This window comes from Lacerta agilis, chromosome 14, assembly GCF_009819535.1.
Source record: "Lacerta agilis isolate rLacAgi1 chromosome 14, rLacAgi1.pri, whole genome shotgun sequence".
Classification (NCBI taxonomy): domain Eukaryota; kingdom Metazoa; phylum Chordata; class Lepidosauria; order Squamata; family Lacertidae; genus Lacerta; species Lacerta agilis.
Window position 1 is genome coordinate 19,444,188 of NC_046325.1, and position 17,985 is coordinate 19,462,172.

At 48.6% G+C, this 17,985-nt stretch overlaps 1 protein-coding gene across 1 annotated transcript; it reads left to right on the forward strand.

Annotated features, from left to right (window-relative positions):
* The first annotated feature begins 2,029 nt into the window (after window positions 1–2,029).
* On the forward strand, window positions 2,030–17,635 carry SRRM2 (serine/arginine repetitive matrix 2). The gene is given in 19 exon segments (XM_033168398.1): window positions 2,030–2,155; window positions 3,349–3,624; window positions 5,165–5,269; window positions 5,435–5,620; window positions 6,149–6,226; window positions 6,396–6,458; window positions 6,852–6,885; window positions 7,255–7,304; window positions 7,402–7,491; window positions 7,636–7,828; window positions 7,968–9,032; window positions 9,035–10,685; window positions 10,688–11,212; window positions 11,215–12,760; window positions 14,463–14,733; window positions 16,013–16,140; window positions 16,301–16,318; window positions 16,320–16,406; window positions 17,626–17,635. Coding segments are annotated over 18 exon segments (6,339 nt in total). The 5' UTR covers window positions 2,030–2,155; window positions 3,349–3,385.
* Window positions 17,636–17,985: the final 350 nt, after the last annotated feature.

The window sequence follows — 17,985 nt, forward strand, 5'->3', positions numbered from 1 at the left end:
TGCTACAATTGCCAGTTCTGGCCAATTTCAAAAAATTTAAATGTTTGAAGATCAGCAGTCCAGGATCGAGATGAATAATACTGGCAGGTATACATAAAATCACAATATAAAAACACAAAAGACATAATAAAAATAGAAACAAAAAGAACCCAATATTCCCCACCCCTAACACATTTTAAAAGGGCATTGGATGTCAATCAGTGAAAGGCCTGGTTAAAGAGGAAAGTCTAAAGCGCTTAAAGGTGTATAATGAAGGTGGCAGCTGAACCTCCCTGAGGAGAGTATTCCAGTTAATAAAGTTTAGGTTGCTCGGTAGGAGGTTGTAACTCAGCTGCTGTCTCATTTGGCTGGGCCGTTTCTGGTGATCCTTGCAAGCTCCTAGACTGGAAGTTCCCATGTATGGCTTAGGTAAAGCTTCATCAACCTCGGCCCTCCAGATGTTTTGAGACTACAATTCCCATCATCCCTGACCAATGGTCCTGCTAGCTAAGGATCATGAGAGTTGTAGGCCCAAAACATCTGGAGGGCCAAAGTTCAGGAAGCCTAGCTTCGGGCAGTGGTGACCAAACTTGGCCCTCCAGCTGTTTTTGGACTACAACTCCCATCATCCCTAGCTAACAGGACCAGTGGCCAGGGATGGTGGGAATTGTAGTCCAAAAACAGCTGGAGAGGGAAGTTTGGCCACCACTGGCTTAAGGCTATTCTGAGGGCTATGAAAGGTGGAGGGCCGGATTTAGGTTTGATGAGGCCCTAAGCTACGGAAGGTAATGGGGCCCTTTATATGACCAGCTGTCCTTTATATATCCAGCTGTCCTTTGTCAACAACGAATTGTTGCTGTTTTTTTGGTAATTTATGGACCTAATAGGTATGTAGATTTTATTTTATTTGTTTTTATCTTCATTTTGGAAATGTACATACCCTGTTTTTTTACTTCAATTTTTTTTTGCCCCCAAGAGAGTGGGGCCCTAAGCTATAGCTTGTTTAGCTTATACGTAAATCCGGTAATGATCCAATTGGTAAAACTACATTTCCCAGAAGGTTTAGGGTCCGTATTTTATTCAGTGCATTCTGGGTAATGCAGTTTCTTAAAAAATAAATGTAATGTGACTCTTGAGAATTAAACCCTGCTCATCCCGCTGCGAAGCTGAGTATATATCAGGGCTGACAAAATGGCAGAAGGCTACATTGATAATGAGATATTGCTACCCTAACTTCCCCCAAAATCCACCGTCTGCAGCGCAACGGAAGATCCACTCCCCTCCCCTCCCCGCCAACCTTTCCCTTTGGGCTTTATGGAAAGTCCCTCTAGGAATAAAATTCCCCGTTCTTTCCTCTTTCTGAGGGGAAACGGGAAAGAAAATGCAGCAACATCAGCTCGCAATGCATTCTGGAAGTTGTTGTCTCGCTTGTAGGATAAGTGTGCGAGTGCTATGGTGCAATGGTAACAGCTGAACTACAGTTCCCGGCATGCTTCGAAGGCACGCTAACCACGCGCCTAACACTTTGCGTCGCGATAGACGCAACGCGGTTTTTTCCAAATGAAATCTCGCGAGAGTTGGCTTTCTACTCTGGATTCTACCCCTCTCTTCTCTAATTTGGGAATGCGCGGTGGCTGACGGGAGGGACGGTTCTGTCTCGTCTCGTCCTGTCCCCGCTCCCTCACGCACCAGTAGTTGTGCCTCCCGAAGTGCGTCGCGCATCGATGTGACTGCTGTACGAGAGAGAGAGGGGGGAAAAGTGAGGGTGAGAGCGAAAGGAAAAACCACCGCAGGGCAAAGTCTTCCTGAAACACCCTTCCCCCCCATCTCTATCCCTTCCCCAGAGCGCTTTAGAAAATGGCGTCCGACCTTCGCGCTGCTTGCGATACATGCCGGGACTTGTAGTCTTTTCCATGCCTCGGGAACTATTGGCTTCGGGGTCTTGGTCGCGAAGGAAAGGACTACGTTTCCCATAACTCCGCGGGCGAGGAGAGGGACGGACGCGAGCGAATTGGACGGGAAGGGGGGCGGTTCCGCCTCTCCTCCTTTCCCCCTCCTCCCCTTCACCCTTCGCCTGCGCCGCGGCTGCTGCTGCTGTCGGGTGAGGGAGCGCGAGAGAGCGAGCGAGTGGCGCAGGCAGAGAGAGCGGCCTCCCTGGGCAGCGCGAGGGAGGCGGGTGAGAGGCCTACTCCGGGGCGGCCCGTCCTCGGGAGTCGCGCAGGGGGAGGGAGGAGAGGGTTTGGGGAGGGGCCCGCGGGCGCGCGTCACGGACGCAGTGCATGCGTGGGCGGGTGTTGGGTTGAGTGCTGGGGTGCGGGCAGAGGGAGGGTCTCTCGAACGGCTCCATCAGGCCTTGAGGTGAATCGGCCTAATAGGTAGGGGTGTGTGTATGTGTGGATATTCCTGGGGAGGGAGGAAAGGCCTAGTAGTGGGTAGAGGCAGGGGTGGGGCTTGAAACTGCTACAGAGATGGCTGTCCAGGCCTTTTTGGAGGTGGGGAATATAGGAATGGATTGCTGGTAGCCAGGTTGTGTGTGCATGTGGTGGGGGGCGACAGGCCTTTAAGCCGGTTAGAAACCTCATAGGGACTAGGGAGGTTATAACAAGATTGGGAGGGGGTGGTTCAGGCCTTCAAAGAAGGAGGTTAATGGGGTTGTTGGAGCCAGATTGGGAAAATATCGGGCTGGCGTTTCAGCCGTTTATGGACGAGGATCAAATGGGATAGTGAGGGAGGAGGGGAGTGTGTGCAGGCCATTCGTTTTTTTTTTTTTTTTTTGGTAAGTCCGACTGAGCTCCCAGATAATAATGAGCAGGATTGTAGCCTTAGCTGGGGGCTGAAAACTGATGGGGTTGGGGACAAAGGATAGGGTTGTATTTGTGTAAAATGTAAAAATAGGAAGAGGGGTTCAGTAGAGTGGAAGTTAAGGCTCCAGGGTTTTGTTATCGTCGCTGCTCTCTAGGGGATGGGATCAGTAAATTTAAGCAAATCCTGTGAGCAGGTGGGGGGAAAAAATCCGGTTTCTGGGAGGTTCATAAAAGGAAAAGTGTTGGAACAGGAAAGATGTAGGTAAGAGGCTGCATGTGAGACAGTTCTCTGGGGGAGCAGATGGAATTTGAAGATGGGGAAGGGAAGTCTGAAATGCAATAATGTGTTTGGCACTAGATTCAGGTTGGAGTCACCATAAGTACATAATTTGTTGGAAGCATGTTGCACCGCATGGTTTCTATGGATTTCTTCTGTGCATTTATATTTTCAGTCTTGATTGTGGAGAGGCATGGGTCCATCCTGGTATTTGGAAAATGTTGGCAGAAGCTGACAGTTGTTCTTTTGCCTCTGCTCTAGCAATACACCCTCTTTCCCCCCCTGTAGGCATTAGAGGCACCGTCGGTGCTAGCCTGTGAGCGCCATGTACAATGGGATAGGACTCCCCACTCCCCGGGGCAGCGGCACCAACGGTTACGTGCAGCGCAACCTCTCGGCCGTGCGCCACAAGAAAGATCGCACTGACTACAAGTCAGAAGAGGAGTTGAGGAAGCTGGAGTCGTCCCTGGTTAAAAAACCCAACCAGGACATCCTGGACCACGAGCGCAAGCGGAAGGTTGAGCTGAAATGCTTAGAGTTGGCTGAACTCATGGAAGAGCAGGGGTAGGTTGTAGCAGGCAATAGGGAAGCAGAGATATTTGGAGTATAACAATGGGGCCTAAAAAATAAGCATGGAGACAGCGGCAGCTGTTGAATGAATAAGGTTGATAGCAATTGTGGAAGAAGGTGGGGTATGTGGGATTTCGGAATGTGGGGGTTATGTGGGCATTGCACCAGGGATTTCTGCCTTCTTTAGTTGGCAACCTTGGTAACCGACCGATTAATCTGATCTGTTAGCACAGCAATGATGAAAGGTAGACAAAGTTAGGATGCAGGGGCAAGGAAGGAAAAGCTGTCCTTCCTCTAAGGGCAAAGGGTGAGAGTAGGTATTGAAAGAAATTGGAAAGTTACATATTTATGAATAATAATACAGGTAACAATAAACTAGGAGTAGAGAAGAGGAAAACTGAAATGGGAAGAATAAGTGAACGTGTTCAAGGACCAGGCTCGAGGGTAGGGTGGGGTGGGGGAATGAGGTACAAGTTCAGCATGAAAGGTGAATTGGAGAAGAATTTACATGAAATAGGTACAAATACTTAGGAGAGGTGAGTGGGAGTGGGGAAAAAGCATCCTCTACTTAAAGATGAGCCTCTGGATCTGTCAATTCTCTGTATTAGTCAATAGGGGGGCTGAGTCTTAGTACCTCCTGAGTAAATGTCTACTATGCTTGAGGAAAGTTAAACTGGACCTCACTATCACAAGGAAAATACTTTGCCAAAGAATTTAGTAATTTCTAAATATGGATTAGATGTCGGTAATTGCCTGCTGATAGTACCAAACCACCTATATGTATTACCATTTTGTGATGGCAGGACGTCATTAATTTTTGGCTGCCTCGAGTTGAAAGTACATGAGAAATCATGTCATAAACTATACATGCCAGGTGTACATATGCGTTGTGGCACTGGCCGCTTGCTGCCTGTTGGTTTCAGTGGGACTTGTTCAGAAGTGCTTTCAAGAAGCTTCAGATATAATATATGTAGTGTTAGCTTATTTATAGGAAAAACAAGCAGAGTGAAGTTACTTTACATTTAGTAGGTGTTGAATCAATTTATGTGTATTGCAAGAAGAGTTAAATTTGTAAATTTAGTTTTGCTGGATTCCAGGAGTGAAGATTACATTTTCATTTGTAGTAGAAAATTATTCCTTTTGGGGGGGGGGGAGTAACAACATTGCTTAGCTTTTTATAAAATACTTTGAAGTTCTTGTCAAATGCTCTATTGATAATGATGATTCTCCTATGCACAGTTGTTGTAATATTATCTCTGAATTGCAGATCTCAGGAAGCTTGAGGCTGAGAGAATAATGGTTTGTAGAAAGACACTTAGCTAGGTCAGGATGGGGGGGAATGTGCTTAAGTCTTTGTTTTACATTTTAGTCATAAGTACTATGCAGTGCTAGATAGAAGTAGTCAGTGTTTTGAATCTGTTATGATTCATGTTCCTTAGCAGCACTGCCTACTACCTCATTAGAGACTGGTTACCTTGTTTATGGGACCCATCTGGTAAGCCTTGTAAAATATTTTCTGGTGTTCTCAACCCAGGTATGGAGATGGGGAGATCCAGGAAAAGGTAGCCACTTTTCGGATGATGCTTTTGGAGAAGGATGTAGCAGTGGTCAAGGAGGGGGAACAGCAGCAGAAGCCGACGTAAGTAAGGCATCTTGGTGGATTTTGGTTCTGATGAGTTGACTGATTCATTAGCGCCCCACCTCCTTTCCATTCCTTGTGGGGCTTGTTGCTCTTCCCATACTTCCCTCGGGCTTGCCTCATAACCTCTAGTTTTCCCCTGTAGTAACTATTTCTGTTCTCCAGTGTCACAGAGACCCATCAGCTGGCTGAGGCCAATGAGAAGAAGAACGAGAGGCTCAGAGCTGCCTTTGGAATTAGTGACAACTATGTGGATGGCAGCTCCTTTGACCCCAACCGCAGGGCTAAGGAGGCAGCAACAGCTGCTGCAGCAGCAGCTAAGCAGCAGCAGGAACAGCAAAAGCAGTATAGGTATGTGGGCATCCTTGCTGAGGAAAGGAAAGGTAGAAGTTGGGGAGGTAGACATGGTTGTGCCTACCTCATTTGAGCTCCTGTCGCTTTACATGGATTGGGAAACTATTGTATAGTTTTGTTTAAGAAATAGGTATTACTTGATAAAAGCTGTTTGATGTTTACTGTACTATATAATACAAGCCTTGCCTTGGGGTAAGATTACATCAGATGATATCTTTATTAAATATATTTGTATTTAAAATCTGATTTGTATTTTGACATGAGTTACTGATCTCTTTGCTTGATTAACTGGCTGTAGTTTTGACATAATTTTTGTAAGGCTTGTTAACGATACTGGGACTCCCTAATATACCATTTGTGGTGTGCATGCTAATGCCCCTAAACTTGAGAATTTTTATTTGGCAGCCTAGTTGCCTGCTTGGGGATTTGTTGGGAGGAATGGGGAGAGGAAAGAAGGAAGGCAGAGCTGTTATTTTGGAGCCTGTTTGGGAGTTGGTTTTTCATCATTTCTCTGTGTTTTCCCAGTCTTGTTAAAGAGTCTAGCAGCTCCCGCTCACCATCCCCAAAACAGAAGAAGAAGAAAAAGAAGAAAGACAGAGGCAGGTGGGTGCATGAGTAAAGGCAGTGGTGAGATGTGGCGAGAAGAGGGAGTCAGTTTGAGTTTGACTTGGTGGGGTGCATTAGTGAGGGGAGAGAGTAAGGGATCTGGGATGTGTGGGTCTCCCTTACTCCTTGCCACACGTAACATGTCCCTTTCGTTTGTCTCTTCAAGATCTGAGAGCAGATCTCCTTCTCGGAGGGAGAGGAAGAAAAGTTCAAAGAAAAAGAAACACAGGTAAGGGGCTGTCTTGGGAGAGACAGGCTGGCTTAGTGTGATAGACTGGGCTGTAGGATCTTCATCTCTTCAGCTGATGGTTATTTTCAGTGTTCCCTAAGTAGCTTATGGTTCTGTCTTCCAAGTGTGCATGAGAGAACAGACCTCTTGCTTTCTGTGGGATACGGTTGTCTTCCCCTTCAAAAGGTTAAATGATGTAGAGTTTGGGGCCTTTCTCACCCTATATGCAGCTATTTATTGTCAGAGATTCTTTGTCTGAAAGCATCCTGTGTAGGACTGGGGTGGAGGGAAGTCATCACTTTTCATCCAGTATCAAGGTTTCTGGGCATACTATTATGTTGTTAGGTGACTGGCAATAAGCTGAAGTATATAAGACCCTGTTTCTTTTTGTAGGTCAGAGTCAAAGAAAGAAAGAAAGCACAGGTGAGTCTTAAGTTTTTAAAAATGCATTTGGGTATAGAGAGTTCTTTGCAATTCTGATTTTACTCTACTTGTATTCTCAACCAATCAGAACTGAGAAATTGAGTTCTCAGAGAATACCCTGTGATTTTCATTGTTGAGTGGTGACTTGAATCTGATTGTCCCACATCTACATCCAACATTACTAGCTACATGTTGCATTGATCTCCTTGTTATGAATTGTGTGGCGGGTTGTTTTAGGTACATCAGTTTAGTAATAGCTTCTTGGTTATTCCTAGGGATGGGGATGTTCAGCAGTGGGTACTGTAGGAACTGAGATGGAAATAATGGCTGTGAAATGTTTCCAGAATGTTTCAAAACAAATGTCTTTTTCTAGGTCCCCAAGTCCAAGAGCAAACACAAATCTAAGGAAAAGAAACGCAGGAGGTAAAAATCACGTTTTTCTTGCCACTACCAAGATCCCTCCTTGCTAAAGGTGGTCTTTTTTTTGTATCCTTTCTGCTCACATTTCTAACTTTCTTAGGTCCACTAGTGAGTCTGCATCTCAGAAAGGCCGACGGGATCGTTCCTCATCCCCAGATGATTCTTCCTCTTCAGATGCTTCCTGTAGCAGGTACGGCTTTGGGGTGGAGATCCAAAGTTCCCTCTATTCCTTCCTCACCCCAATCCAATGTTATTGAAACCAGATTTCAGACTTGGGCAGACTATTGAAAATAACTCACATTTCAAGCCTCTGATAGTTATTTATCATCTGCAGGTCAGGTAGCACCATAGCCCAGAAGCGGGCCCCCTTAAGGCGACAGAGCAAGTCTCCCTCAGCACCTTCACGGAAACAAGGGGAAACTGAGGCAGTTTCCAAGAATCTGCCAGAGAGAACACACTCATCTTCTCCTGAGCCTGTCCGGCGGGGCAGGAGCCCAAGCCCTCGAGAAAGCAGAGAAAAGCGGGAGGTATGGGATTATACTTTAGTGACTTGCAACAGAGATTCCTTAGGGATTTCAGCAGGACTTGATTATATTTGGAGGAGGAAAATCATGGAGTCGGAGTTGTAATACTAACAGGTTTTTTTTTAAATCTCCTGTTGTCCAGAAAACTACGTCCAAGCATTCTCCAGTACGTGAAACCCGCCAGCGCTCTGGCAGCCCTTTATCTCCTGCCAGAGAGAAGGAAAGAGAAAAGGAGAGGAAGTCTGCTCGGCATGGGGATCGGAAATCCTCTCCATCATTTGAGCGGGATTCAAGGTTCAAGCATCGCTCCCCTATGCCAAGTGATCCTTCTCGGGAAAGAGTCTCGGGGCACAAGCATCCCTCCTCGAAGGAGAGTGTCTCCCCACCCCATAAGAAGCAGACAGAGGATCGTAATGGGACTCTACCATCCAAGGCTAAATCATCGACTGACCAGAAGGAGAAGCTGGCAGCTGCCTCATCTCCTACTTCTAAAGCCAGTGAGACGAAGTTGAGGAAGGACTCACCCGATGGCTCTCCACCTCAGGGCTCTTGTTCTCCTTCAGAGAGTGGTAGCTGCTCCTCTTCTTCCTCCTCTTCTCCTTCCCTAGCAACCAAGCCAGCCCCAGTTTCCCGCAGCTCTTCTCCAGAGGAGCCTCCTAAAAGGCAAGGCAAAGAGAAGACCTCCACACACAGAGAGAGGTCTAGTTCATCCCCCGAAGTCTCCCGCTCTGGGCAAAAGCAGGGTGCCAAGGTCACATCTCGTCGTGAATTATCGGGCACCCCTCCAGCCAGGGGCAACAAGTCAAGGACCAGTCGGAGGGATAGATCTCTCTCCCAAACACCCATTGCTCGAAGAGGTAGATCTCGGTCACGCACCCCAGCTAAGAGAGGCAGATCACGCACACCTCCGAGGAGGGGAAGGTCTCGTTCTGCTCAGAGACGTGCTCGATCCCGTTCACGTACTCCTCCGAGAAGGATCCGTTCTCGCAGCCCTCAGTGGCGGGGCCGGTCAAGAACACCCCAGCGGTGGGGCAGGTCACGCTCACGAAGTCCTCCAAGATGGGGCCGATCACGGACACCTCAGAGGCGTGGCTGGTCTCGTTCTAGAACTCCCCAAAGGCATGGCTGGTCTAGAAGCAGAAATAGTGGGAGATGGGGAAGGTCAAGAACGCCACCAAGAAGAGGGAGGTCACGTTCAAGAACCCCACCAAGAAGGGCAGGTCTCGATCCAGAACTCCACCCAGACGAGCAAGATCTCGATCCAGAACTCCACCCAGAAGAGGGCGGTCAAGAACCAGAACCCCTCCCAGGAGAGGGAGGTCAAGCTCATCACCAAGGAGAGAGAAGTCGTTGATTTCAGCAAGGCGAAGTAGGTCTGTGTCATCTCCGGATCGGAAGGTCTCCAGAATTTCTTCAAGAAGAAGCCGATCTGGTTCCTCCCCTCAAATGAGAGAGAGGTCCAGAAAACCTTTGCGGCGTAGCCAGTCTGGCTCATCTCCTGAATCAAGAAGCAGATTACGTGTTTCTCCCCGGCGCAGTCGATCTGGATCACTTCCAAAGGCAAAGAAGAAATCACAGTTGTCTCCTAGAAGAAGTCGTTCAGGTTCATCTCCAAGGTCAAGGAAGAAAAAATCAAGAACACCACCACGGCACAGTCGCTCTAGTTCTTCACCCAGGCTGAAAACGAAGTCCAGGTTATCTCCACAGCAAAGCAGGTCTGGTTCTTCAACACCAAAAAAGAAATCCAGATCACCAGCAAGGCGAAGTCAATCCAGGACACCTCCAGCAGTCAAAAATAAATCTAGCATGTCCTCAAGGAGCAGATCTGGCTCATCTCCAAGACATACAAAGAAGTTTGATGATTCTTCAGTTGAAGAGAAATCTAAAGTGTCTTCCAGAAGAAGCCAATCTAACTCACCTGCAAGACGTAGCAGGTCTGGATCCTCCAGAAGGCGAAACAGGTCTGAGTCTTCTCCAGAAGTGAAAATGAAGTCAAGGTCCTCTCCAGGGCTGCAGAAGGAATTAAGATCATCTCCAAGACGAGACAGGTCTGGTTCCTCTCAGTCATCAACAAAAGAAAACTCATTATCCCCTCCAAGACGAACAGCCTCTCCAGAACCAAAGTCTACACCCCCGTTGCAGCGAAGCAGATCTGGAAGGTCTCTAGCAGCAAAAGAAAAGCCTAGATCACCAGTCCGAAGGCAGAGCTTGTCTGGATCACCTCCAGCTTTGAGGGAGAAATCTCTGCCTCCAAGACGAACTACATCTGGATCATCTTTGGAACTGAAAAAGGAATCCACTTCACCACTGGGAAAATGTACAACCAGCTCTTTGGAGTTGAAGAAATCCAGATCACCAGCAAGGCGAAGCAGGTCTGGTTCCTCTCCATTGGTCAAGGAGCAATCTAAATCTCCTTCCAGGAGCAAGTCCAAGTACTCTCCTGAGACAAAGAAAGTCACATCACCGTTGATTCAGGTCAGGCCTGGGCTCTCCCCTCCAGTAGTGAGAGAGAAGTCTAGATCACCTATGAGGAGAAGTGGGTCCAGATCATCTCCTGAACTAAATGGCAAATCTAAATCTCCCCCAAAACAAAATAAATCACAAGAAATAAAGTCAAAATCTGGGTCACCTGCAAGGCACAACAAATCATTGGCAGTAATGGAGAGAGCTGCATCACCATTCCAGAAAAGTAAATTAGGTTCATCTCCCCCTGGGAAAGAGAAATTGAAGTCTCCACCAAGTCAAGGCCAGCCTGGGTCATCGGTACTCACAGAGTCAGAGATTCCATCAAGGCGAAGTAGATCTGGATCTTCCTCTTCTTCCTCCTCCTCTTCCTCCTCCTCCTCCTCCTCCTCTTCATCCTTTCTTCATCAACGTCTTCTCCAGAAGACGATAAATCTCGATCACCTCCACGACTGAGTCGCTCTGCAACACTTTCAGTCAACAAAAGCAAATCTGTATCATCGCCAGCACACAGCAGGTCAGATTCATCACCAGAACCAGAGAACAGCACACTTCCAGCTGTTGCAAAGCACAACAGACCTGGAGCTTCTCCAGAAGCAAGTGAGACTTCAAAGGTTTCTCCTGTAGAGAAGAAGGAGGCACTCAGAGATGCACCTCGGAGGAGCAGGTCAGGGTCGTATTCAGAGGTTAAAGAGAAGCCAAGAATACACAACAGTGAGAGCAGTTCAGAGTCTTCACCAGAACGAAAAGAAAAATCTGTAAGCAGATCTCCGTCACCTCCCAGACCGTCAGTAAAATCAAGGACACCTGTAAGACGCAGGACATCAAGGTCTCCACCCAGACCTAGAGCAAAATCCAGAACTCCACCAAAGCGTGGTAGGTCTGGGTCACCACCAAGGCCCAGACTGAAGTCCAGGACACCCCCAGACGACGTAGGTCTGGATCATCTCCAAGACCACGAATGAAGTCAAGAACCACCACCAAGCGACGCAGGTCTGGTTCATCCCCAAGACCACGAATGAAGTCCAGAAGCCCACCTCGCCGCCGTCGCAGATCTGGATCCTCCCCAAGACCCAGAATAAAATCTAGAACCCCACCACGGCGTCGAAGGTCTGGTTCATCTCCACGAGCCAGAGAGAAGTCTAGAACACCAATTACAAGAAGACGGAGATCTATGTCACCATTGAGCCCTAGACGGAAATCTAGAACACCTCTGAGACAGAGGTCCAGATCGCGCTCCAGGCAGAGGTCAAACACCAGCATGCATCCACATAGGTCTGAATCGTCATCTCACTGTGACAACCGACCTCGAATCTCCTTGCGACGGGGAAGATCTGGCTCTCTGTCATGGAGGAGTCGCTCCCGTTCGCTCTCCAGGCGGCGAGACAAGTCTCGGGGCTCATTACGGCGGGAAAGGTCCATCTCGTCCCCAGGCCGAAGCTGCTCAAGATCCCCTTCCCGTCAAGACAAATCTCGCTTCACATGGAAGGGTGAGCGCTCAGTCGCCTCACCGCGCAGAGGCCATTCCCGATCACCAGCACGGAGAGAGATGTCTAGGCTGTCACCACAACGGAGTGCTACCAGCCGGAATGCATCCCGTTCACCCCCCAGATTAGATGCCCCGCGAATAACAGCAACCTACAAAAGCACTGGGTCCAGAGTGTCTCCTGATTTTCGGTCATCTCCTGTGAGGAAGCATTCCAGATCAGGCTCCCGAGAAATCTGCACCTCTCCGGGAAGGAAATCCCGCTCTCCTCCTGTGCTGGAGAAATACCCCAAGTCTGACACCCAGGAGAAGTCATCAGCACCCTCGCTATGGCACAGCAAAAGCAACACTGCCATCCCTCGCACTCCAACTCCACCATGTGAGGACTCTCCCAAAGCTCGAAAGGCCCTGTCTCCTGCTCCATCTGCCGTGTCAAAGAATGGTGGTTCCACGACTGTCCGAGACAGCCCTGGAGATAGGAGTCAGGTCTTTCATCCTTCCACAGTTAGGGATGAGACAGCTGCTGGTGCTCCTTTGTCAGGGAGAAGCAGTTCCCATGCAGACTCCCCTTCTCCTGTTAAAGCTCGGTCCTCCTCCTCCTCCTCTGAGTCCTCCAGCCCCTTGCCAGCCCTGGTTTCTGTGCTAGCCCCAGCCCCCAAAGAAGAAGAGTTTGTATCTGAAGGAAAAGTAGCAGAGAGGCCTGCAGGGCGCCTCCCCACCCTGGAAGCTGAGCCACAGCTGGCTTCTGTTGCCATGGAGGAGAACACCAGGAGCAGCTGTTCTACTGCCCCACAACTGGCTCTCCCCTCTCCACTACCCCCTACTCCTTCAAAGGTGAAGAGAAGTTCATCTGCTTCCTCCACCACTTCCTCCTCCTCCTCCTCTTCCTCATCGTCTTCTGATTCCGATTCTGAATCCAGCTCATCTGAGTCCATCCCCCTGGATCAGCCGGCAAAAGACCTTGAGGCGGGGATTGTACCAAAACAGTAAGAGCCCATATTTTTCTCTTTCTCTCTCTCCCCTCCCCCGTTCCCTCTCTCTTAAGTTGCTAGTAATCATTGCTCATGCCTGTCTTAGATGAAGCTGCTGGTATCTTGCATCTTGTCTTCACTTCTAGGTCACCTGTTCTGCTGTATTTACTCAGGTTATCCCTACTTCTAATCCTTTGTGCCTTGTTTTCCAACCATCTCCTCCACTGTACAACTCCACATTGTGCCTTCCACTTGTAGCACCTTGAAAGACTCACATTATAGCATGAAAATTTGGGGGACAAAATCCATTTCACCTTATAACTTGAAGTGTGTGCTTTTCTATGCAGGCTGAGAGTGCGAAATAGCTAAGACCTTGAAAACAAAGAGATACTATTCTCTGTAAGATTTCTATGCAAAGCTCAACTGGTTGCTAACGTTTTGTGGCCTGAGGGGTGCCTTCACTCTTGGTCAACTGTTTGGGCACTGCTTGTCAGTAGTAGGTGTTGTCCCCCACCCACACCACCTCAGCTGGTAATTTTCCTCTCCACTCCAGCCTAATGGCCGAGGAGAGGAATATTTACATCTCTAGCAGGGCACAGGGCTCTTCACCCTCTTCAAGACTTTACCTCTTAGTTTTTAAAGATCTCATAAAGTTATTCATGTTAGCTGAAATGGTTTTTAAATGCTGTAATGGTGGCCTTTGTCCACCAGAGGCTAACCTTGTTTCACTTCACTGCGTCTTTGTAGCAGGAAGGCACATGGAATTTGGGCTCTAAATCTGCACTGCAGGCCCCATGCAAGCCTTTTGCTCTTTTAAAGCAAACCTGGTGAAACCAAATGCAGGGCTCCCTTGCATAGCATGTGTTTGTACACATGAAATGCATGTGGCTAGGTTTGTGAACACCCTTTGATTCTTTCCCCAAGATTCTAGTTTAGTGTACTTTTCATACTTCCTTTTGATATGGTTTGGGGTGATAGAACTAGAAAACAAGGCATTAGGGAACTGGAGAATGGGAAGAGGAAGCAAGAGTTGAGGAGATGGAAGAGGCTGATCATTAGAATCACTAATCGAAATACTGTTCTGATTTTTGAACTTCAGCAGGAATGAGAACCTCCTTTGACATCAGCTTACTAGTGAGGTTGCTGTTCCTACTGAAGATGATGATTCTACATTGATCTAAGAACACCTGAAGTAGGGGCTGAACTTGTGTCCTTGCTGATGATGTTGGACTCCCAAGTTCCATCAGCAATGTCCATTGTGGCCAATGGTTCTGAGATGATGGAGTTGAAATCTGTTCAATGACAGCTTGCGGGGCGCAGGCTCCCCACCCATTATCAAAAAGTGTTTCACTCACCAGGTCTCTGCTTTGTCCCAGTTGGCAATCGTAGAGGTGACACTGGCCTCTTGAGAGATGTAGCCATTTTGATGTAGCAGTAGGGCAATGTGCGTAGAAGCCTTTAATGTTTTCTGGTGTGGTGGGAACAGCAGCAACCATTCTGATAACAGAAATGTAAAGGGGGGATAAGGCAGCTAGTCTCCAGGACCTTTCCCATAAACACCATGATCCAAAGGTTAATGTATCAGTTTCCCCTGGCAAAGAAACAAAAATGACGATTCTAGAAGTAACCCACCAATACCTCTCTTATTCCTTTTAATACAATTGCCCTGTGTGTCTGAACTTGATACTAACCTTCATTTTCTCTTCTCCCGCCCCAGGCCACCAAGTCCAGTGCTGAAGGAGGCTAACCGTGATGAGCAGCCTTTGGAAGTGGGCAAACGTAAGCGCCGTTCTCAGAGCTCCAGCAGTTCCAGCAGCAGCTCTTCCTCCTCTTCCTCTTCCTCCTCCTCCACATCCTCCTCCTCCTCCTCTGCCTCCTCCTCATCTTCATCGTCCTCCTCTGCTTCACCCTCGTCGCCTAAGACTGGATCCCAGGTACCAGCCAAAGTGGTCCCCAAAAAGAAGCCGTCTCCAGAGAAGAGGAAGTAAGTATTATTGGTTACTGGTGAAAAAGCTGAGAATCTGCTGCAAGGGAATGATGCCATGACCTATTGGCAGTGGCTTTCTTTTAGTATAGGGTTGGACCAGCCCCTTCCTCCTTTATGACTGTCCTGTGGGACTGTTCTCCATTCTTCCAACTCTTTAATTAGGGTGGCTGTTGGCACCACATTGCTAGTGAAAATGGTGTAAAAAGAGCATGTGTAGCAGAATGCCAGCAGTCCCAAGTGTTGCAGGTGGGTAACAAAGGTGCAGAAGACTTTGGGCCTGATTTTGTGTGTTTGTGTGTGGTAGTTGGGGGGGGGGGCTTGCTCTTGTGCCACTGGCATCTCCAGGTAGGAGACCCCTGCTTGAAGTCCTGGAGAGCTGCTGACAATCATTGATCCCTAGGACTAGGGAACCTCTGGCTCTCCAGATGTTGGACTCCCACCTCCCGTCATCCCTGATGATTGGCCATGTTCCCTGAGGCTGATGGGAGTTCTAGTCCAACAACATCTGGAGCGTCACAGGTTCCTCATCCCTGGTGTAGACAGGACTGAGCTAGATGGATCAGTGATCTGGCTCTGTATAAGGCAGCTTTCATGATTCTGTTAAGGAAGCTGGAATCTGTTGGCTTGCTCTGCATCAACCTCTTCTCGAAAGCCACTGTTAGCAGCCCGGATTTCTGCTGAGCCCCGAAGTCCTTTCCACTAGAAAGCTTGCTTAGCCTCCACCCAACTGAGATCTTGCCAGGCATTTCCCCCACATACTGTAGCCTGCCTTTGCAGCTTTAAGGATTTAAACAACTCCAGCATTGGGGCTTGGCCTGATGGGGCAAGAAGGGGACTCTTTCCAGAGAGTATGCTGACCCTACTTACCCTTAACTGTTTGCCACCCACCCTTTGGCCTAGAGTGAGTGCATGAGTTATGGCAAAGGAGGAAATTGTGTGGCAGCAGCTGCTGCTGCATTACTTGCTAGTTCTTTCGCTGACCTGCAAGTGATTCAGTGAAAAGAATGAGGCCACAGAGAGAATCTATGTGTGGGCTCCCAAAATACGGAACTAGTACTGAATTGGAAACGTCCTTAAAAACGCGAGGATTCTGAACTCTGCATGTAGTACGAGTGCAATGGGTATCAGCTCTGGGTAAAGCCTAGGGGTGTGTCCATGCTTTACTCTTGTCCAGCATTTTGCCGGAAATAATCACACAAGTTCTTTTCTTCTCCCTAGCTGAAGGGCCAAGTGTGGTGAATACACTCTAAGCAGCCCACCTTCTCTCTCTCTCCCTTCAGGTCACGCAGTCCCCCCGGAAGCCTATTGACTCCCTGCGTGATTCACGCTCCCTCAGCTACTCCCCAGCAGAACGCCGCCGGGTATCCCCTCCGGTCCAGCTGCCTTCAGCTCCAAGGGACCGACGCAGGTAGGTACCTAAGCCTCCCTTCTCATCATGTTGGGATTGTGAGGGAGGGAAGCGGTGGCCAGGGATCTGTTTGGAATAGGGAGGGATATGTGAGAATTGGAGTTAAGATAACTTGGATCAGCTTCGTGCCTTCCTTTGCTTGTCCAGGAACAGGGTCCAGGGACAGGTCCTCGCAGAGAAAACAGACGAAGCATCAGCAGGTCTCCAGGCCGGAAACGTCGACGCAATTCCCCCAGCCCTCGATTCCCCCGCCGCAGAACTTCAAGGTAGTATGTGCTTGGTTTCTGACAGTATTCAAGGTGGCTTACGAAATATGACAACTCATAAAGTGCAGTAATTCAGCAAAACCCCCAGCAACTCCAGATTTGAATTATTGGCAAAAAGCATCCTGTAAGGACAGGTTTCTACATAGAGCCACTTCCCCCGTTTCTCTATCCTCCATTCAGGCAAGCAAGATGAACTGTGATAGTTTAAGGACACACATTCCAGTCAGGTAAAAACACACAGCCTGGCTCTGGGTGTGGTCTGGGAGGAGGTCCAAGGGCCAGATAAAGATCTCTAGAGCAGTGTTCCCCCAACCTTGGGCCTCCAGCTGTTTTGGCCTACAACTCCCATCATCCCTGACCACTGGCCTTGCTAGCTAGGGATGATGGGAGCTGTAGTCCAAAAACAGCTGGAGGCCCAAGGTTGGGAAACACTGCTCTAGAGGGCCACCTTGGTCCCTGGGGCTGCAGCTCTTCCCCTCTGCTCTAAGTGAATGGCCTTGGGTGTGGTCTCCCAGAAAATGCTCTGTTCCATGTTCCTGCTGATCTTTGCAGTTGAGTTGCAGAATCGTGTCATAGATGGCTGGGAAAAGCACATGGTGCAGCTGCACTGTAATTCTGTGGAAGTTTAGTAGGTCAGACTCTTAACTTCCTGGATGGGAAGTTTCCTTCTAGTAATGTTAGTAAACTAATTGATAGAACATTGAGTAGACCTTTCTGACATCACTGTATGGGGAATATTTGCTTCACCTTGTGTTCAAACCAAGATTGACCTCCAGAGCAGCTGACTTTTAAAATCATCCATTAAAACCACCACACAGGTAGAAAGTATTACAAATATGTAGAGGTTGTTACTGTAGCCTCTTTTGCTTCCTGGTATGTGATGTCATAGTCCCAAGTTCTTCTCTCCTGGGGGAGGGGGGGCAAGATGTGTGCTGAAGGTGGGCTTGGGCTGCTCACTTCAGAAGCAGGCCTTCTGTGGGTTTTTGTATTTGGGGTTGTGGACTCCTTCCTGCCTCATTCCCTAATGGCCTGCAGATACATTAGGCTGTCCGAGCCTCTCCAGTGGGCATTGCGAAGCTTTGCCTTCTCCCTCACAACATTTTTCACTCTGACTGCAAGTGCCTGGGGCAGGTGGCCTGCCCCTAGGCTGGGAAATTCGGGTGGTAGCCCATCCTGGGAGTTAAGCTTGTTAATTTCTCCTCTCTTTGCCCCCTTCCAGGTCCCCCTAAGCCTCTTGGAGAATCTGGAAAGCCCTTGCCCTTGCAACCACAGACTGCACCACCCCAGCCTCCCACAGTGCTGTCCCAGGTGGGAGCCCCCTGCCTCCTGAAGCCCACTGGAAGCCAGTGTGTTTGCGTGGGGGGCCCTCTTCATTTGCCATTGGCTTTTTATTCTCATTAGTTTTTCCTTCACTGTCCCTGTCTTTATTGCCCATCATTTGTCGGCAGCTACATTCCCCTCCCTGGACATCTCTGCTCAGCACCCACCAGGATCCGCCGTCTCTGCGCTCCTCTTCTTCCTCTTCCCAACAGTTGGTGATGTTCATTTGATTTTTTTTTCTCTCTCTCTCTTGTGAGCG